The sequence below is a fragment of the Diadema setosum genome, chromosome 1 (genome assembly GCF_964275005.1).
Source record: "Diadema setosum chromosome 1, eeDiaSeto1, whole genome shotgun sequence".
NCBI classification, from domain to species: domain Eukaryota; kingdom Metazoa; phylum Echinodermata; class Echinoidea; order Diadematoida; family Diadematidae; genus Diadema; species Diadema setosum.
This window is the reverse complement of record NC_092685.1, coordinates 27,544,879-27,565,001: the sequence shown is the minus strand read 5'-3', so window position 1 is coordinate 27,565,001 and position 20,123 is coordinate 27,544,879. Positions and strand designations below refer to the sequence as shown.

General features: G+C 39.1%; 1 protein-coding gene across 1 annotated transcript in view; it reads right to left on the bottom strand.

The window, feature by feature from the left end:
- The window catches only part of LOC140229209 (serine/threonine-protein kinase MRCK alpha-like), a 123,026-nt gene that overhangs the window by 15,576 nt on the left and 87,327 nt on the right, over window positions 1–20,123 (bottom strand). Inside the window, exons 23-33 of the mRNA XM_072309482.1 lie at window positions 19,732–19,785; window positions 15,366–15,525; window positions 13,664–13,735; window positions 11,940–12,144; window positions 10,782–10,863; window positions 9,893–10,109; window positions 3,779–3,919; window positions 2,963–3,286; window positions 2,175–2,282; window positions 1,203–1,283; window positions 320–417 (exon numbers count right to left, since the gene is read on the bottom strand). Coding sequence (XP_072165583.1) covers window positions 320–417; window positions 1,203–1,283; window positions 2,175–2,282; window positions 2,963–3,286; window positions 3,779–3,919; window positions 9,893–10,109; window positions 10,782–10,863; window positions 11,940–12,144; window positions 13,664–13,735; window positions 15,366–15,525; window positions 19,732–19,785 — 1,542 coding nt within the window. The remainder of the gene's footprint in view (window positions 1–319; window positions 418–1,202; window positions 1,284–2,174; window positions 2,283–2,962; window positions 3,287–3,778; window positions 3,920–9,892; window positions 10,110–10,781; window positions 10,864–11,939; window positions 12,145–13,663; window positions 13,736–15,365; window positions 15,526–19,731; window positions 19,786–20,123) is intronic.

The following is a 20,123-nucleotide window of genomic DNA, read 5'->3' as shown; positions in this document are numbered from 1 at the left end:
AAATTGTCAATATATTACAATGTAGTTGAGGATGTTTCAAAGATACCAACAAACGTGTTGCACAGAAAATGAACGTCATAACACTGGACATGGAATAAGTGCAATATCACTTTATAACAACACTGGCATAAAAACAGAATGTATGCACCATGGCACTGCGACTGCTGAATGCACAGCAATCTTACAGATGGAAATAATGCCTCCGGCAACACTTTGTGGCGGAGGCATTTAAAAAAAAAATATAAATATATATATATATATTTGCGTAAGATCTTTCTAATTGTGTTTGAGAGATGGCTATTGGGTGTTTCCAACTCACTCCTTTGATGGGGATTGTCTGCACCCATTCCATGAGTTTGATGTCATAGATGTCTACGGAGATGTCACTGTATACGATCAGGTACGGATTGTTGAAGGCTGTCACAAGGGGAATAAAAAGGAATACATGTCTCAGGCAAGTGTGACGTAATGCTGCACTTCACATCTATCACCTTGTAACTCTGCCAATAATACAAAATTCTCTGAACATCATAGTGCAATGCATAAATAGATATGTTTGAGTCTTTTATCCATTCTATATGGCGGCCATTAAAGTAATAAAATGCTCTTATGCAAGCAACCATCAGATCAACAGCTTCTAAGACACTCCAAGATGGACTCGGTGATGAAGATTATCAAATACTTTGCAATACGGCTCAAGAATTGCTGTTGCTGGATTGGAACCAAGGATCTCAAGTATGAGAGTCCACAGTCTTAACCACTTGAGCCATAATGGCTCAAGTGGAATAATCAATGCAGACATACCTTCCTCAAAGAGGGAGCTCCTATAATAATTTTGCCCTGGCTCAATAATGGACTAAGCCCATATTATAGCACTAATCTTTGCACCCATGACACACGGTTGGCTTAACATTGTTAGGTTTTCCACATTCAGTGACCTTTCTAGGAGAGCGATGTTATATGTTACAAAGATCTGGTATGCCCGTCTCTTTTTCTTTAATTTTCTTGATTTTTCCTAGAAATGGTTGAGATGTGTCCTATCTTCTCATATTACCGCGTGAACAGGCTCACTTGCCTGTAACATTTCAAGGGTCCTTCTAAAGAAATATGCAAATGGGTTCTACAGAGAGTTGCAAAACAGAGTTCTGTGATCAGTATGACAGCTCTGCATGTTTGCAAACTTCCATAGCCGGATGCCTTACCGATTGTGGTAGGATGAGATGGCCACATGAGTTCCTGTTGTCTCGACCGCCTGCCCTGGAAGTCTACGTACACACCAAGAGCTGCAGGGCAGAATGAGAGGATGTTTACAGACAGACAGACAGACAGACAGACCAGGGAAGAAAAACGTGGATGGAAATGTGAAGAGGGATGGAGAGGGAAAGCAGAAAAGAAATGCATGAAAACGAACATGAAACAATCTTTTAACAACTGTATGAAAATTATGTCCAAACACCGGTAAAGCTGAATATTTTAGCAGGCAATAAGATGCTATTTAAGTACAGTCTCTACGAGTACCTACTCAAGTGCGTGTGACCTACTGATACAGATATTCATTGAAAATGCATCCCAGAATATATTTGTTGTAAACCTCAAGTATTCAGAGCCCAAAGAATGATGAATTGCTCAGACATGTTAATTCTTAATTACTTACTTGCTGACACAGAATTATATCCCATCCCCCCTCAAAAATAAGAAACAAAGAAGAAACAACATGAAAACTCAGATTATTTTCTATACATAAATCATAAATGAGTGACAAATATGACATTCATGTCATGACCAACAGCAGAATGCACACCTCTCAGAAAGTGAAATTACATCCATGTAATGTCTTGGTTACATTGTGCACACTTGTTGTTTCATTTTCATTGCTACCCTAGAGTCAATATTTTTCTATTAAAGGAAAGATTTCTGCATCATAAGACTTGAGTGTTTATGTAAAACATACATCTATTCATAAAAGTCAAGCTGAAGCAGGACTCTGAACAGCTTGCTCATTGGTTATCACAGTCATCCCATCACAGCCCCAAAAAACCCCAAAACAATTACTTTATACAGCTGAAAAAAAAAAGCGCTACAGTGTGACTCCCGACTAACTCCTGACTAACTCTTGACTAACCAAAATGCAATGATATGTTTACGTCAACAGACAGAGATTTCAGAGTACTAACTTGAAAAGCAAAGCAGGTATTCCCTGGAGCTGATCTCTATTGCAGCCAACGCCTCCGTCGGGTTCTCAGTGAGAAATCTCAGTGATGGGTCCTCAATGTTCAGCAGGGCTGGGTGTGGAAAATAATCAGCGTAATAATAATAAACAGTCATTTTTTATGTTGCATTTTCAATCAAACTGACTGATGCACTTTACATGATTTACATCGTAACAATAATGAAGTCAAAAGAACATAGGAACTATTTTAGATTCTTTTGAAAATTGACAGTAAGGGTGCTGAGCGTAGATCCTTTGTACGAGATGGGATTGTAAAAAAAAAAAAAAAAAAAAAAAAAAAAAAATGAGAATCTAGTCTTTGGTAAGTCTTTGATAATCAACACAGCATCCATTATGAGTATCAAGATGAATCCATACATGTTCTACCTATGAGCATCCTACTTCTGTTCATCAATAAGGAGTCAAGTCATGAAAAGTGAATTCTATCAATAGTTTTCTCCTCCCTTGTAAATTGCAAAGGAGACCCTTCCAAATGTGCTTGGTCCACTACTGATGCTGACCCCCCCCCCCCCACACTTCTCCCCTCCCCTAAACACAAAAGAAAATGACACGGAAACACAATGAGTATGTATACTTGGCAGCTTTGCAACTCTGAGATATATTTAAAAAAAAAATAAAAAATACCAAGAAGCTACATGCCAAATAGATTCCAGAATAAAGCTAGGAACGTAACACATTTGTAACTGTATCTTCTGGCTAACTCGGGGAAAAATGTAATGATTGACAACTTACGCTGGACATGCTGGTCCACCATCTGGATGCTGAAGAGACCGAAACCAGAGGTGTAGCCGGCACAGAGACGGCCGCCAAACACCTCCATGCACTGACAGGGGGCGGGCAGCGTCACCTCCTTGATGCGCTTGTGCCGGCCCATCTTGCGGTTGAACTCGTAGATGATCACAGTGCGCTTCATGGCCACGCACATGCACGTGGTGGAGCCCTGCCGGATGAGGCCCGTGGTGAACATGGTGCAGCCCCGCGGCTCCTCCACCTTGATGACGGTCCCCTCCCCGTCCAGGCAGGCGATGGGGAAGAGGCGCAGGTGCCGTCCCCTTCCTGCACAGGTGGCGGAAAATTTTCAGAAAGGGGGGGGGGGGGGAGAAGAGAAATGCTCAGAGAGATGTAACATAATTTTCAGGTCACGGGTCATTTAGAGGAGAGCTTTTAAGTCTTACATCACCTGCAAACAATCCTGTCATGGACTCGTGTTCTCAACCTACAAAATGACTATCTAGATGTTGGCAATCACATGTTAGTCCATTTTGACTTTACGACTTCTAAAATCCATTTCAAGGCCTTTTTTTATTCAACTTCAAAATACTGGTTTGAAGTACATATCTTGCTATGGACAGACCACAACAAAGATTCAAAAAAAAGGTAATCTCATAAAAGTACACAGTTATTTGCCCTTATACAACTCCTCACTATAATCACAACTTTGTGCAACTCATTCTTCTATCCAATGTTTAACTTAAGAAAGAAACACACGTTGTTCTGACACGAATGCTCGACTAAGCATCTCATTCCCACTCCCACACCAAGACCTACCTGATATGACAATGACTAGCTGCTCATCCTTGAGTACCCGTACTTGGTGGATCTGCTTGCGGTCTACCCTCACTATGTACCCTGTGGAGATTTCCACCGTGTACAGGCCATCCTCCGTACCGATCACAAAGCGGTTGGCATCTGTTTGCAACGAGCGAAAAGAGAAGAATAAAAGAACATGACATTCACTACAAGATGGGAACCTGATAGAAGAAAAAACAAAAAAGCCACAGGCTACCACCACTTTGATACCTAGTGGGGCTTCATCACAACAGAATAAGCTTCAATCGTGTTTTCAAACAAGTATTCAGTCTCTGTTTGACATGTGCATCCTATATTTGTAGCATGCATCTGGTCTATGCTTTGCAGTCTGGCCAACCATAACAGGCCATGTATATGAAGTTCAAACAAAAACAAACTCCTCTGACTACAACTTCTTGCAATTTGCAAAGTGACAACATACATTCGGCATCATATAGGTCCTATGGAGGTTACATGATGCCTGCAAGATATTCTTACCTTCTCAAACTTAAACAGTCTGTGATATTTTCACTACTGATTACATAACCAAAAGCAAACACTCAGTTGAGGTACCTGTGCCACTTTATTTATTCCAAGTAAATATTGTACAATGCACACAAAAGTTCTTGTCTACACTATATGTGTGACGCTCCAACAAAATGAGTCATAAGTCGCACGGGGAGTTTTCCCGTAATGAGCCGAAAATGAAGGGGAAGCACTGCTCGGGTCGAAATTTTTTTATGACGGATTTTGATTCCTTGATGTTTTATCTATTTGTACAGAAAATTTCAGCGTGTAAAAATGAGTACAAGTGTCCCAAATCACAGTTTTTCTGAGACCATTTTTTTCGGTTACATTTTTTTCGAACGCTCGCATTTGCGTTGCGTTTCGCACCTATTGTTCTCGCCCGACCGAGACTCCGCCTCCGTTGCTAGGGCGTATGCTAATGAAGCATTGCTCTTGACCCCATTGAAGACAAAACAAAGCATGGTGTGTGCGGCGGCGGTGGCGAGGGCTTTAGAATTACGCAATAACAGTGAGCTGACCAAGGCTATCAATTGCATGACCAGCGAGTTGCGTTTGATACATGCACCACATTTCATGAAGTGGTGATTGATGTGACGCACAAATGGCGCTGAAAAATTTTTATTCCAACGACGATCACGCAAAATTTATGATACTTTATCAATGAGCTAAAATGATCACATATCGAACTTGAACCCTCTCTAGTGATGCGTGTGTGTACTTTTACAACGGTTATTGGTCTCATTAATGAATTCATTCAAATGATTATAACTTTCGTTCCCTGGTATGTGACTTGCTGTTTAAAGTTCATCTTTGGAGATATAGTAGGGCCTAAGTTGTCAATATTCTCGTTTTTATAAAGTCGACAATTTGTGTGATAATTAGCCAAATGTATGTAATGCGTAATATTATTTCCCTGGTTAATAAAAATTATTGCCGTATTTACTTATGATGGTTTGGGCCGTGACGGCATGGAGAGAAATCGGAAGACAAACATTATTATTATGCTCAAATAGCTCGTGTTCCCTTTGGAGGATATTCTGACTCTTGTCATCTGTGTATTTTTTAGAAGTAAGACCTATTTGAGAAAGTGACAGAAAGCTGTGTCGCTACTCAAAAGTGTGCTTCTTCATTTTTTTTTATCAGAATGTTTGTAATGATAGCTGTTTGTCGTGTATTACGTGTAGCTGACATGTGAGAGGTCAAGTCTGCAAAGAATTTGGCTAACAGCTTTGCGAAGTAGCAGCGCTAATTGCCTATTGAATTGTGTATTGTGAGGAATTCGAATGAAAGAACTCGGGTGACACTGTTCACGCCTTTTATCCGAGTAAACCCCGCATCAACGAAGCCTTGAACAATGAAAGGTAAACTTCCTGCTGTCAAGGGGTGGATAATCACGCAACCAGTTTTCTTTCTTCGCCATTGATAGCAGAATCAGTGACATACTGTTATGGAGCAACAGTGTTGGAGGATCGGCATTATGACTGCTAATTTGTTAAAGAATTTTTCAATCCCCTTTTGTGTTCAGAACCACAGTCAGGGACGCTAACTTACTTTATCTCTTACAAGCTATCGTTACTATCTTAAAACGTGAATTTTATGAAAGGTTAAAAGCGATCGCGGAATCAGTTCTTCTGCGTGACACCAGGCTTTTATAAAAGCATACCAAGCTTAAATCGTTTACCTGTACAGAAAGGGCGGGAATACACACTTATCGCAATAATCCGGATTTGAGAGTGATACACTCTACTATTTTTCTTCATCTTTACCCCGACAAAGACCATGGTAATTCAAAACAAACAAACAAACAAATAAGCAGTTGCATTATATCAGAACGTACAGAATTTTTGTGTTTCATGTATGTATAGGTCATCTCTTGATGTATAGCAGGCATTTGTTGTCGTTTTTTATAGCGTTTCCTAATAAATGCCTTTAGCGAAAACCCAACACAACTTTTATCGAGGGAAGGGAACTTAAATTTGAATATAACATAGTTTACAAAAATCAGACATGTAAATAAGGCAATCATATACATCCGCATGGCCGATTGTAATCTCTTACTTTGACTATTAAACATGATCGCCTGCATTTACATGCTTTATCGAATTTCTTGAACTTTGCCTCATTTTCTCTTTCCTTTTTTTTAAACAATTGCTCGCAATATTTAAAAATCGTAACACAGTCTGCTATCCCACAATATAATGTTCCATTTGATACGGCACTTATTGTTGGTCGGGTGACGCCAAATGTTGGAAACTCGAGCGATGATACATGGCATTTTGTTTGTTGATTTTCGCCTCATCGCTCAAAAGAATTTTGACTACGATTACAGAGGTATCATCTACAAGACTTGACTGATGGTTTACAGAAGTGATCATCAATTCAGTAAGGATAAGTCAACAAGTCATGAATTCACTTTACCCATCATGTCTAATCGCACTACGACATTGTTGAGGTATTTATAACCGCGCCTTTTTATTCTCATAGTTCAAACTAATTCTTGACATAATCAAAACAAATGGTTCTTTATATAATTTCTCAAAATACTCAAAAGATGGCCTAAGTCAAAACTTTTCTACAAAGATTGCATACGGCAATCTTTACTGGCCTAAACAAGTTTTCTAGAGCTATCAGTTCCCCCTATGACGATGACTTCGATTGCGTTTTGAACTTGTACCGAACTACTTTCAAAACGGCTATTACCTTTATGGTTCGATTAATGAACCAGTCTTTTGAATTCATAACCAACATTCGTAATCGTAACCATCACAGTAACATAATCCTGTCAATAACAGTTGGAAAATGTAAATGCTATTAGCGCAAAATAATTAAGTAACGATTATCTTCATACATTCTAATTCCTAAGTGATGTCGCTACGAAAATGACACATGGTTTGACTACTGCTTCAAGCAAATAATATACTTCTAATGATAATACCACGCCGTACAATGCATTCCACTGTATTTGGTAACGTTTGGTTACGTTTCTGTGCGGTCTACGTAGGGAAAATAAAAGGCAGATTGATGCTATTAACATGCTAACGCACAACGCATTAAAATACATCATGTACAATGTAATGTTTTAGTATACGGTTTGAAACTTTGAATTTGCGAGTCCTTTATAAAGTTATAAGGGTTATTACATTATCAAGCAAAAATTAAAGTATTTAGGGTTTCTGATTTGTTCAGAAGACTAACAATGCTATATACATGTATGACGATCATTCGCAACAGAGACAATCCGCTTCAATAGATATACAATGTAATTCTGTTTTCATAAATTGAAAGAGAAACGCAAAGACGTCAACTTTTTAACTTCATTTAGCTTTCTCACCAATTGAACTTGATTCGATCTGCCATGCATGATATCGTTGTGTACAGTGTGTTCTATTAATTCTATTAAATTATTTAATTGGAGTGCTTGTTTTTTATGCAGATTATTACAGGTAAGTATAAATTCATAACGTTTGTACATATGACATGTTCGTTGTTTTGTATTTTCATTTTTGTAATATATTACGTGTCCATTATCTGATTCTGACCACGAAAATACGGCGACTGTTTAAATGCGGAGTATGTACTGGAAAACTAATGTCTCTTGCCAGTATAGACAAACTAATGTGATAGTCTATCCCCGCTTGAAATGGAAATAGAAAAAAAAAAAAAAAACGAAGTTCGACTTTCAGCACATTTCAACCGTTTTGTATAGTGCCTGATACATGTAATGGACATAATTCTTTAGCGCATAAGCAATCACACAACTTTCGGGAATAAATGTATGTCTTAATGATTGTATCTCATGGAAGAAAACTCGTCTCCTTGCCTCTATTTTAGCTTCTTCCTTTTCAAGCTTGCGGGAAAGAAATAGTTGAACATCAATCGCAATCATAAAGAGAGGCACATCCTTAAGAATAAACACAGGAGTACTGAGACACACTACGAAATAAAAACGGGCCTTTTATCACTATTGACAACGCATGACATTGAAATGCTTTTTTTTTGGGGGGGGGGGTAATACAATTGATTGTTCTGAAGGTTCGTTAATCACAAAATGAAATATGGTTCGCTATTAGCTTAGGTTCGTTAACAAGAAAATCAAATGCGGTTCCTTTTCCGGTGGTTCCTTTACCCGAAAGTAATCAAGCAATCATTTTTATTTTAGTAAGGTTTGTGAATACAAAACGAAATGAGGAAGGCCTAAGTATTAATTCCGAATATTTGTCAGTATAATTATCTATCTCAAATGCAGAAAGATTGTAACTGTAAATGTGATGTAAAAAAACATTAAGTTTAAGCCACAAGTTAATGGTTCTTTATATGCTATGGTATTACAAAAGTGACCGAGAATAAGAAGTATATTTATGATACAATCATATAAACCCAACGTGAAACTCTCAGGCCTACATCAACCTTTGCTTCTGATACGTATAGTATGTGCAGCATTGGCAAGTGTGATAAGCGATAATTACTGTGGACGCAACGTCTATAAAGGATTGTGCCTAATATGGCGGGAATTCAGAATGTTACGACTGTATACAGCTGCAGCAGAACAGACGCGAAAGCAGTCTTTGATGCTCTGCAACATTACGACCATGTGCATAATTTGAGGGTTTTTAGTACATGCAAAGAACACGATCTCAAAAGACGACTATCGTTAATTAACTTCATTGATTTTCTCTACCGATGCTGTCGTTTGAACTCCCGCCTACAATGGGTTCACAGGTTCTATTTAGCTATTGGTACTTGGTAAACGTTTCCATTGACAACAACATGGAAGGAGAATGGAGCGATCAACGCCCTCACTAAAAGACGCTTCTCGTAATACGCATTGCGTGCCTTTTTTTCTTTCTACTGTTTCCTATTGTTTGTGAGTTCAAAACTTGCGGCAAACTACACCGCAGCCGACCCACAACGCGTACCGACTCATTCATGCGGCGGCAGCGGCACGGACACAAACGCACCGAAGTTTACACTCGGGCTGCCGTATTGGTCAGAATCGTTAATGATAGACCTGTCCTGCGATTGGTTAATTATCTTACACACCCAAGCTATCGCCTTATATGGTAGTGCGTGCGATGGAGCGTAAACGCCGTCGCTAAGCAGGACTGTTGTATTGTTTCGTCCCGTGAAAGAAACAGGTCGTGAGCTTGAACATAGCCTGAACTTTGAGAGCGATTTTCTCCATTATTTAGAAAATGGACTGACATCATAAGCGTAGTTAATATTCGTTTTTATGATCTATAGGGATGTCGAAATGAGTTGTATTATATATCAGTGTAAAGCTTAGAGTCTGTAGAATTCATATATAGGCATAACTACGATTTCATTTTTTGCGACTTTTGACTCATTCCGACGGAGCGCATCACATATGCATTGAATGTAAGAGGCAAATTTCATGTCGTGAAAATATTTTGTTTCACTGAAGTAGCTTCAAATAGAAGATCTGAATTCTTATCACTGTGTGCCTTGTAAGTGCCAAAACTGGTGATATATTGAACACACAGATAAAAATGTTGGTACCCAATCATTCTGGAAAAAAAACCCAAAACCTCAAAACAAAGAACTCACCGACAAGGTCAGCACAGTGTGTGACCTTGACCAGGGGCATGCTGCTGTCAAAGACCTCCTGTGCCCTGAAGACTGACCGGTCCGGCAAGCGGTTGGACTTGAGGCGGCCGTGGAGGCTGGCGAGGGCGTCCACCCACTTGCGCTTCTCCTGCTCAGTCCCGGCCAGCAGCAGCAGCTGGGCCGTCAGCCCCGGAGGGTTCAGCTGGGACACCGAGACCTGGCAGGTCACGGATGATGAGAGGGGGGTAAGGGGGTGAGGGGGCGCAAGGTCAAGGGGTGACAGGTCATTCGTGATAGGTCAAGGACAAGTTTGCTACAGTATTCCTGCACGTAATGACAACTCATATTGCTCTTCACTAAAGTGCCTGCAAATCGGCAAACACCTTTCTAGCAAAGTTGTGCCGCATCCGATATCAGTGGGTTGAAGACTACACAAACATAATTGACAACATCTCTGAAATTGAAATAAAGAAAGAAAGGCAGCTTGCCCCACATTACCACTGAATCATATTTGGACTGATAACAGAATCAAGTCATATAGGCATATATCTGAGGTAAAGTGAATTTGAATGAATGGAAATATATTAGGGACATCCAAGTTCGAGGGTATGATTACTGCAGAGCTGCCAACTTTTGTGAAAGCCTTTCAGTACTATGATGGCTGAAAATCAGTAATTTGCACCTTTTTTGAGTGAAAATCAGTAATCCTTAACAGTGTTATAGAATTTATCATAGACAATGATTTCTAAAATCAGTAATTTGCTTGTAACCTTCAGTATTCTTGTCCAATTTCAGTAGAAATTACTGAAAATCAGTACTAGTTGGCAGCTCTGTTACTGCATGACGATTGCTAAGATGTACAGACCAGGACAGGGCAAGGAGGTCTCACCTTGAATATACACGGCACATCTTTCTGGGGTGCGTGGATGACATCAGATGCTAGAACTGAACTGACCGAGAACTCTTCGTCCCTGAGTGAGCACAAGCATGGACAAGACGATGTGAATGTGAGAGAAGATGAGATGTTCAGCACTCAACTAACAATAAATCGCTTTGCTGGAAGAGGGTCTAATTTACACGCAGTGATGATGGAGTCCAAAGTAAATACAATCCCAAGATCTCTGAATAAGTAATGTCGGTTGGAAGCAGTCTCATGATGATCCAATATTGATTATGTGCTGAGTCTGTGCCATTTAACACATCTTTTTTTTTTCTTTTATTGTTTTTGCATTGTATACATCAATAAAAAGGATATATGCTTATCAAATGCAAACTTAATCCACTGTAGGATAACTTTGGATATGCAGAGTATAACATGACAAACTGAATGATAGGAGATTGCTACAATTAGACACACACAAAAAAATAGAAAGGAAGTGATGTTGCCTCTTACAAAAATCTTCATATTTTTTCCTAACTGAAAATAAAACAAATTATCTTTTTTCTTTTGCATGAAGTCGTTTCATCATTATCTGAATATAGCATAATGTGTAAGTGAGAAAAAGAGGTCTGCAACTGTGAAATTGATATGACCAGAAATGTGATTTTTGTGATATTTTTGTGCACAAAGCAGTAAGAGAGTTATGAGGCAATGATTTCACTGCCAGGAATGCCAACCTTGTTAACAGCACTGCAGTATTCTGAGAGCTGAAAAGGCACAGTTTTGATGGAAAAATAGTATTGTTACCTCTCCTGCAACAGACATATTTGGTACATATTTGGTACTCTCATAACTTATAACAAAGTTCTCGGGATCTGCAGTTCTCTTTCGTCATATATTTAATGATTTTGGGATCTGAATTTGTCCTTACTTTAACATTATTTTGTTGCAAAAGCTTGTTTGTTGAAGAGGGAGCACCATGTAATGCAATTTGGGAAAACAGTATTTTCCATGAAACCTGACATGTTCTTGGGGGAAAAAAAAGTACAAAATACTGTTTTAAAAAAGTGACAGTTGGCATCCCTGCATAGCCTGTGCAATAAACAGTCTGAATCTATTTCACTGCAATAGATATAGCGATGTCAGTGTTGTTGCACTACATCCTACCTCATGTCTAAGATATGTGAAACGTCGTTGGTTGGTTGACCGTTCCTCCCTTCGAAGACGTCGAAGAGGAAGAGCTTAAAGTCACACACCACTACAAACTGCTTCATCCAGCCCTTCCTCACGCCACCGGGCTTGGGTATCCTCAGGAAGCCCTCGTACGCTGTGCCGATGCCTCGGTCCGGGTCTATCCCCTGTGGTTTAGCCACTGGGCAACATAAACGTACAGAACAATGGAATGTTTGCTAATATCATCTTCATCCACACTTAAAAATGCCTGCAGAATGTAAAAATGACAGTTGAGATCAACTGCAATTATTAAAAGCAACAGCAAAAAAGATTCATAACTACAAAAGCACTCAGAGAGCGCAGATCTCTGCCAAGCAGCTCATTTCCCTCTCCACCCATACACGCATGCTGAAAATCGCCCATTTTCCTAAAGTAGAAGCCTTTTGTTGACATCATCAGCTTCCAGCTATGAGGCGCCTCGTTCAAGCAGAGCACGTGCTTTGCTGCACGTATGCAAACCTCACATATGCGCAACTTGAACTCCAAAGTTCATCGACCCTTTCTGTCAAAAGAATAAAAATCCTTTGTTGTCAAAATAGATTTACCGAAACATACAGTACCACTACCATACCACATGATCTGCTAAATGACACACCGTACAGTAAGACAGCAGAAGGAAAAGTGCTACCACAGATTGCAAGGGAAAACTATGACCTGAAGTAACAGAATTAATTTCTTTTCATCTCATTTCAAAACATATTAATTACAACTGAATGTAATAAACCCCTTAAGAATTGACTTTGGTGTGTTTCTCACGCACATCTTCACAGAAAAAGGTAAAAATGACTTCCATAACAAAAATAAACACAACTACAAATGTCGCTATGGCAACTGGTATACCTCCGCCATAATGCATGGTTCTCCCAATAGGTCTATAGTGCAATGCCTCGACAATGTGTGATGACAGTTTCACATTATTGGCAAAATATTAAAATGACAGGTTTGTCACACATGTGTTGAATGTTCACTTTCTTTGAACTACGTTTAATTGGATGAACAGCTATATCGTCCAAGAAGCAGGTATTTGGGGATGTGAGGATTTTTACTTGACTTTTGACCCTTTTACAAGTTTACGCAAAGAGTAATTTTCCAGGTACGGAGAAAAAGTGTAATTTCAGTATTGAATAGTAAAATTTTAGCATTGTAACCTGGCCTTTGACCCTTGAGCCTTTGACCCTTGACCCTAAAATTCCCAAGAGAATCACTGTCAGGTAGAACATGCATAAATATGTACTAACTTTCATGATGATACCCCAAGTAGAAATGGAGAATCTTTATTTGGTCATACATGTATACATTAAGATTCAAGAAATACACGTACCTTCAGGCATTACATAGATGTGGGGGCAATAGTGAAATTTGGAGCATTTGACCTTGACCTTTCAACCTTTGACCTTGAGCAGGTGCACCCAAAAGTTGATAGGCACACCTTGGCCCACTCATTCATATACATGCCGAGTTTCATTGATATCTCAAATGTTTTTTAAGTTAACACTGTCCACAAAATTGATTACTGACGGAAGGACAGACAGATGGAGGGACAGATGGACAGATGGACGGACGGACCGACAGACGGACAGACAACCTGAAAACACCATGCCTCCGGTGACACTTTGTGGTAGAGGCATAAAAAAGGTAGGAAAGATGAATTCACTCACTTTGCTGGGCGGGCACAGGACATACGCTGGGTGCCTTGTCAGCACAGGCCACATGACATGCATAGTGACATACTGCAAAGTAACAGCATCAGAAAATAAAATGAAAATTAATCAATGAAACATACATTTTCACTAGAAAGAAGTACAAATACTCATGCCGATTTATGATGTGTGGCACTTCAATTATATCTCCTCATTTGCTGACAAGTAGTAGTAGCAGTAGTAGAAGTAGTAGTAGTAGTAGTAGTAGTAGTAGTAGTAGTGGTAGCAGTGGTGGTAGAAGTAGTAGTAGTAGTAGTGGTAGTAGTGGTGGTAGTAGTAGTAGTAGTAGTAGTAGTAGTAGTAGTAGTAGTAGTAGTAGTAGTAGTAGTGGTAGTAGTGGTGGTAGTAGTAGTAGTAGTAGTAGTAGTAGTAGTAGTGGTGGTAGTAGTGGTAGTAGTAGTAGTAGTAGTAGTAGTAGTAGTAGTAGTAGTAGTAGTAGTAGTAGTAGGAGGAGGAGGAGGAAGAGGAAAGGTATGTACATTTATTCACACAGTCTTGGGACATCACAAATCACTTTACTTTACTCGGGCATCAGCTATGCCATGCCCTCTTAATATTGTAAAAGCAGACATTTTAGTGCAATGTAATCCTTTGCACTCGGCTGGGTAAGATGAATTTGCAGTGTTTTCAATTTCACTGACAGTCACAGCATATGAGAAAGCACTTGAAACAGCTCACTGCTGCCATAGCGCTCTAAGAGCTTTGGCAGCACATACTGCAATAAAAGGTAACTCGTCCGCAATATAAAATTTGGGTGTTTTTATTTCTATACTGCAGTCCGACCTCTCCTATCCCGGCCTCCCTTTATCCGGATCTCTCTATCATCCGGATGCGATATAGGATGAGATTTTTTTTTTTTTTTCAATGTAATAATTCTAGGGAAAAGGGGAATTTCAACTCAAATAAAATTCCTACACAAACTCACATGAACTACGTATTATTCTCAATATATATTCACATCTAATTTTCATTTAACTAACATGCATTTAAACATTCACTACTCCTGAATCACTGTAAGAACATGGACAGGAAACTTTTCATTACATCAGGGCACGGGAAAAGGCAAGATCGTTCTTCAGCAGCTGTGTGTATTATTATTGAGACTCCCATATCCGGACAAATCCCTTATCCGGATTAGCGCCGGTCCCGACATGTCCGGATAAGAGAGGTTGGATGCCGCGCAAAATATACGAAAACTTCCACGTTCACAGCAACTATTACTGTAAGTCAAAGATGCCTCCTTCTTTAAAAAAACAAACAAACAAACAAACAAATGCTGTAGCTATTCTGGAACAGTGGGTCATGAGTCAGAGTTTAGGAAACATAAACATTAAACACACCTGTCTATAAAAGCAAATTTGACCCCATCTCACAACAAATTTCTCATACATTCATCATCCATCCAAATTCATCATCCATTCATTATCCATTTCAATGAGCTAAAATTCCAAGATGTGAAAACCTTGTCTTCACCGAGTCTGGCTCTGTCAGAATATCGAAAACACATGTAGGCAACATTGGGCTTTACGAGTGATAACTTAAAAGTTTTATGAGCAACGACTTTGGGCTCTATGAACTATAAAAATGAAGCATCACAGCCGAGTTATGACTAGTCACAAGTCACACGGGAGGAAACTTATCAAAATTCATGCCCCCTTACCTTCACACATCATGCCTTGCCTGTCCTGGCCAATCATGAGAGACGTGCAGTACGAACACTTGACTGGCGTCTTGAACTTGGTGATGAGAAACTTGTGGGTCTTGAGGTGCTTGGGAGTGGGCGGGGGCGTCTCGCTTGATGAGCCGGATGATTCTATACTCTGGATACATCACAGAGAAAAAATATCAACAGGAGACGTGTAAGTGAAAACTGGGGCCAACAGAATCCACTGACAATATATTTCACATTCATATATGTATCCAAAATTCCAGTGTCTGCGAATAAAAACATTGTAAACAGCACTGCAGTATTAAGAGAGCTGAAAAAAGTGCATTGTTTTCTTTTTCTTTCTTTCTTTCTTAGAAAAATACTATTGCCACCTCACCTGTGATTGACATGTGTAGTAAAACAATATGGGGAAAAACAGGATTATCTGTGAATCCTGCAGTATTTTTTGGCATGAAGCAACACATAACACCGCAAAAAGGGTAACATCTTTGAGTGTCGCCATGACAATGCTTAGATTATGACGATGACAAGGCCACTGCAGGAGGGGGCCAGATGAGGTTGAACATTTTCCTCAATCTCTCTTTTTCTACTTTTGGTATGGAAATACGACTCCATGTACCATACTAAGAAAAAACAAAACCCCGAAATTTCTCCTTGAGCTGAAGGGTATTAACTCTCATGACTGACTGACATCAATCGTGGATTTGACTGACAATCTATAGCCCACTATATGTGACCCTGCACCTCAAAACAAACAAAAAGTCGCCAGACATGAATTTTTAGTTAAGACCATATTCTGAAAGAGCAGATTTTAAGTTTTAAAATGATGTATAACTCAAATCAAATGGACTCTTTTAACCTATCTAAATACTGGAAAGAAAGCATAAACTCAGGAAAAGTGTGAACTGAGAAAAGAGGCTCTGAAGTACAGTGTCTATTCAAGCGCTTAATCTTTACCAAACCATGCTGGCTGTGCGATGAATGGGACAAAAAAACAAAGTAAACCACCAGAGTAACAACAATGAAGGGATTATCAGATTAAACTGAAATTAAGCATGCCTCATTAATACATTCTGTCCATATTACATTAATGTCAACTTTCAAGGCAGTAGCACTATCCTTTCAAAAGTTATTAGAATTGAAAGTGAAGCGTGTGGACAAGGTTTTTCAGAAATGAAAAAAAAAGGATTCTAAAGACACACCTAATCACACTATTCTACCAAAAAATGTTCGAGATAAACTGCTAAAAATAGAGGTGGGCTATAGAGGGTGACATTTTCAGAACATGCTCATCACACCTTAGTTTGATGACTTTGTGCCTACTGACACCATTTTTGAAAAAAAGAACGAAAAAAATGCGAAATCCAGGGTGCCCCGGCCGAAATCGTTAAAAATCCAAGATGGCCGCCGTTTTGGCTTAAAAAAGACATTTTTGGCTATAACTCAGCTATTTTTTGGTCTATTGTGATGGTTTTGGTGTCTAACCCCATGTTTTGGGGGTCAAGGAAGTGGATTATAATGATAATTTTGGTGTAAAACCTAATCTTCCACATGATACTAACCTTTTTCCCATATTTAGGGTTAAATTTTCCTTGTCCTTTACCCTTACCCCACCCGCCATTTTTTGCACTTTTTTCTATATTTTTTAAAAGTCATGTTATCTACCATACTCTTAATAACAAGTTCTAGCTATCAATCTGGTGTTTTCTACCAATGATACAACAAGAAATATAACTTATGTTATATGATGTGTCATGCAGATACCGGTATGTGGCTGGTGCATTCAGGATGCATGGTAACTGTGCAACCAGTACTAATACTGTATCTGCTTTATAGTGCCCACTGACATTTGGTCAATAGACCTTTAACAATAGTCAAAGTGTACAATTCTACTGTACAAATGTAAGTGTACAATTTTGTAAAATGACTTGAATAAGCCTTCTATATGCCAATTGTCCAGCACAAAGCCAAATGTACTTTACTGGATGATGTACATTGTATCTGCCGTCTTGCCTATAAACGCATTTTTACTATAACTCAGTCAGCTTTTTCATCTTTTAGCCTAGTTTTGGTGTTTCACCATCACCACTTGGTCCCTTATTTCTCATGCCTGCTTTTCCCTACCATGTACGGTATATTGCTGTACTTTTATAAAGTAAGAATCCTCACGTTTGATGGGTAATTTGATACCATTTGAGTGATTTTCCAACCAGTTCTATGACAAACAAATGTTAGTACGATGTATGTTCCTCACATAGCATCATAATGGTAAAGTCATCATCTCACTCTCTGTGACTGAAAGTACCTAAAGCTGAGGTAATTAATATCTGTTGACTTTATCAGTTATTTCCAGTTCTCTTTTCCAATTCCAAAATGTGGCCCAAGCACAACAAGCAGTTAGAGTATGTGCATCTAGGCTGTCTGTTACAGGAACATAAAACATGGAGAGGCCTATTAACAATGTTGATGAACTCAAGGAATGTCTGGATACCCGAGATCTCATCAAACTCAACTTATAGCTTTTTTAGGTGGAGAGCTGTCATACCGCAGACTCATATCCCATTGAGATTATTGTACACCCACACGTGTACACTTTGTATAAGGTCTCGATACCAAGTCTCTGCTCAAGGTGAAAATGAAGGTGAACTTGACTCTTCTTGTGACTGGAGGAGAGTCTGATAATCAAGCTCCCTGCCCCTGATCTGCCTACTGAAGATGACATGGTGAATGCATTGAATCGAAAGTCAACCAATGGCATCATACAACCAACTGCCCATACCAACCTTGAAGATATTGTTGATAGTGAACTGGGCATCAATGATTCTGCATCTTAATTGTGATATTGGATTACATACAAAGGTGCAAGACGAAACTGGTACCTTGGTAAGTGTTGAGACCAAGAGCATGAGGCATATGGAATCGAGCACATGGAAAAAAATGAAAGGGACAGATCAGCATCAATACTTGTGATGCCCAAAGCAAGCTGATGTACAGACAGTACTGCTGATGCAGATTCTTCCATGTACAGTATAATAATTGGCTCATGTGATGCATCATCCAGCCAAAACATTACCTTTGTGCTGGACAATATTGGCATATCACAGAAGGCTTATTCTAGTCATTTTAAAATTCAATTTGTGCACCTACATAAGTACAGTAGAACTGTAGTGTATGATTACATGTCTAATGACCAAATGCTAATTAGCACTACAAAGCAGATACAGTATAAGCACTGGCTTCACAGTTACCATGCATCCTGAATGCACCAGCCACATATACCGGTATCTGCATGACACATACATATAGCGTAAGTTATTTGTATTTCTTGTTGTATCGTCAGTAGAAAACACCAGGTTGATAGCTAGTACTTGCTATTAAGAGTATGGTAGATAACATGACTTTAAAAAAATACAGAAAAAAGTGCAAAAAAATGGCGGTGGGGTAGGGGTAAAGGACAAGGAAAATTTAACCCTAAATATGGGAAAAAGGTCAGTATCATGTGGAAGATTAAGTTTTACACCAAAATTATCATTATAATCCACTTCCTTGACCCCCAAAACATGGGGTTAGACACCAAAACCATCACAATAGACAAAAAAATAGCCAAGTTATAGCCAAAAATGTCTTTTTTAAGCCAAAACGGCGGCCATCTTGGATTTTTAACGATTTCGGCCGGGGCACCCTGGATTTCGCATTTTTTTCGTTCTTTTTTTCAAAAATGGTGTCAGTAGGCATAAAGTCATCAAACTAAGGTGTGATGAGCATGTTCTGAAAATGTGACCTAAAATTGACCCTCTATAGCCCACCTCTACTAAAAAAAAACACACTTTCCTGCCCGTTTTATGATACCAAATTTTGCATAATGTAAAAGAAGACCCGCTCTTTCAGAAAATATGAAAAAGTCAAGTTCGGCTAGGTTGACCCATTTCACTTATTTTCAGTCCTCACACAAAATCAGTGTGTGCGACTTTATGTTCATTTTGAGGTGCACGGTCACAATTATGTTGATGTCAAATTTTATCATGAAATCATGCCCAACTCCCTCACGATTTTGCTTAACCTTTTGTTTGCTTTCAGAGCCGATTTGCACAGGAAAGCCCTTAGAGTTGCACACACCAAAATCTGTATCAATGAAAGGGTTGAGCCATATATTTTTTGGACAAAAATGTCATACACACACCCCATGACGACACTGCACAGCACGGATTGATTTCCAAACAAATGGATTATGGAGAAAGAAAAAAAACATGCACGTGTCGCAAGTCACATGACTTTGTGATATGATACCCAGAAATATCACAAGAGCCATGGTCTTACCAAAAGCAGGTGCAAATGACTAGAACCCGCGAGTACGTACCGGTTCGTCTGGCGGCTTTGGTTCATCTCTAACTGGCTCATCTTCTAGTTCAGACTGCAAACGACAAAAACAACAGCAGGGAATCAAAAAAAATCTAAACAAAGACAAAATGAAATGAAAGAAAATGTCTACAACGAACGTGTGACATGAATGAATGAGACTATATGTGAAGAAGGAATATATGGGACTCGATACCAAGGAAATACTCCTGGCAGAAATGCTAACCCAACCAAACAGGATTTGAATGAAACACATACAAACTTGTACACTACTAATGGGCATTTTTTTTTTTTTTTTTTTTTGCTACATGTGATGAAGTGCCCATGGACCTGAACGAAGCACAAACGCATTACCTACATAAGATGACTTACATGAGAAGCCCAGGAGTAGTT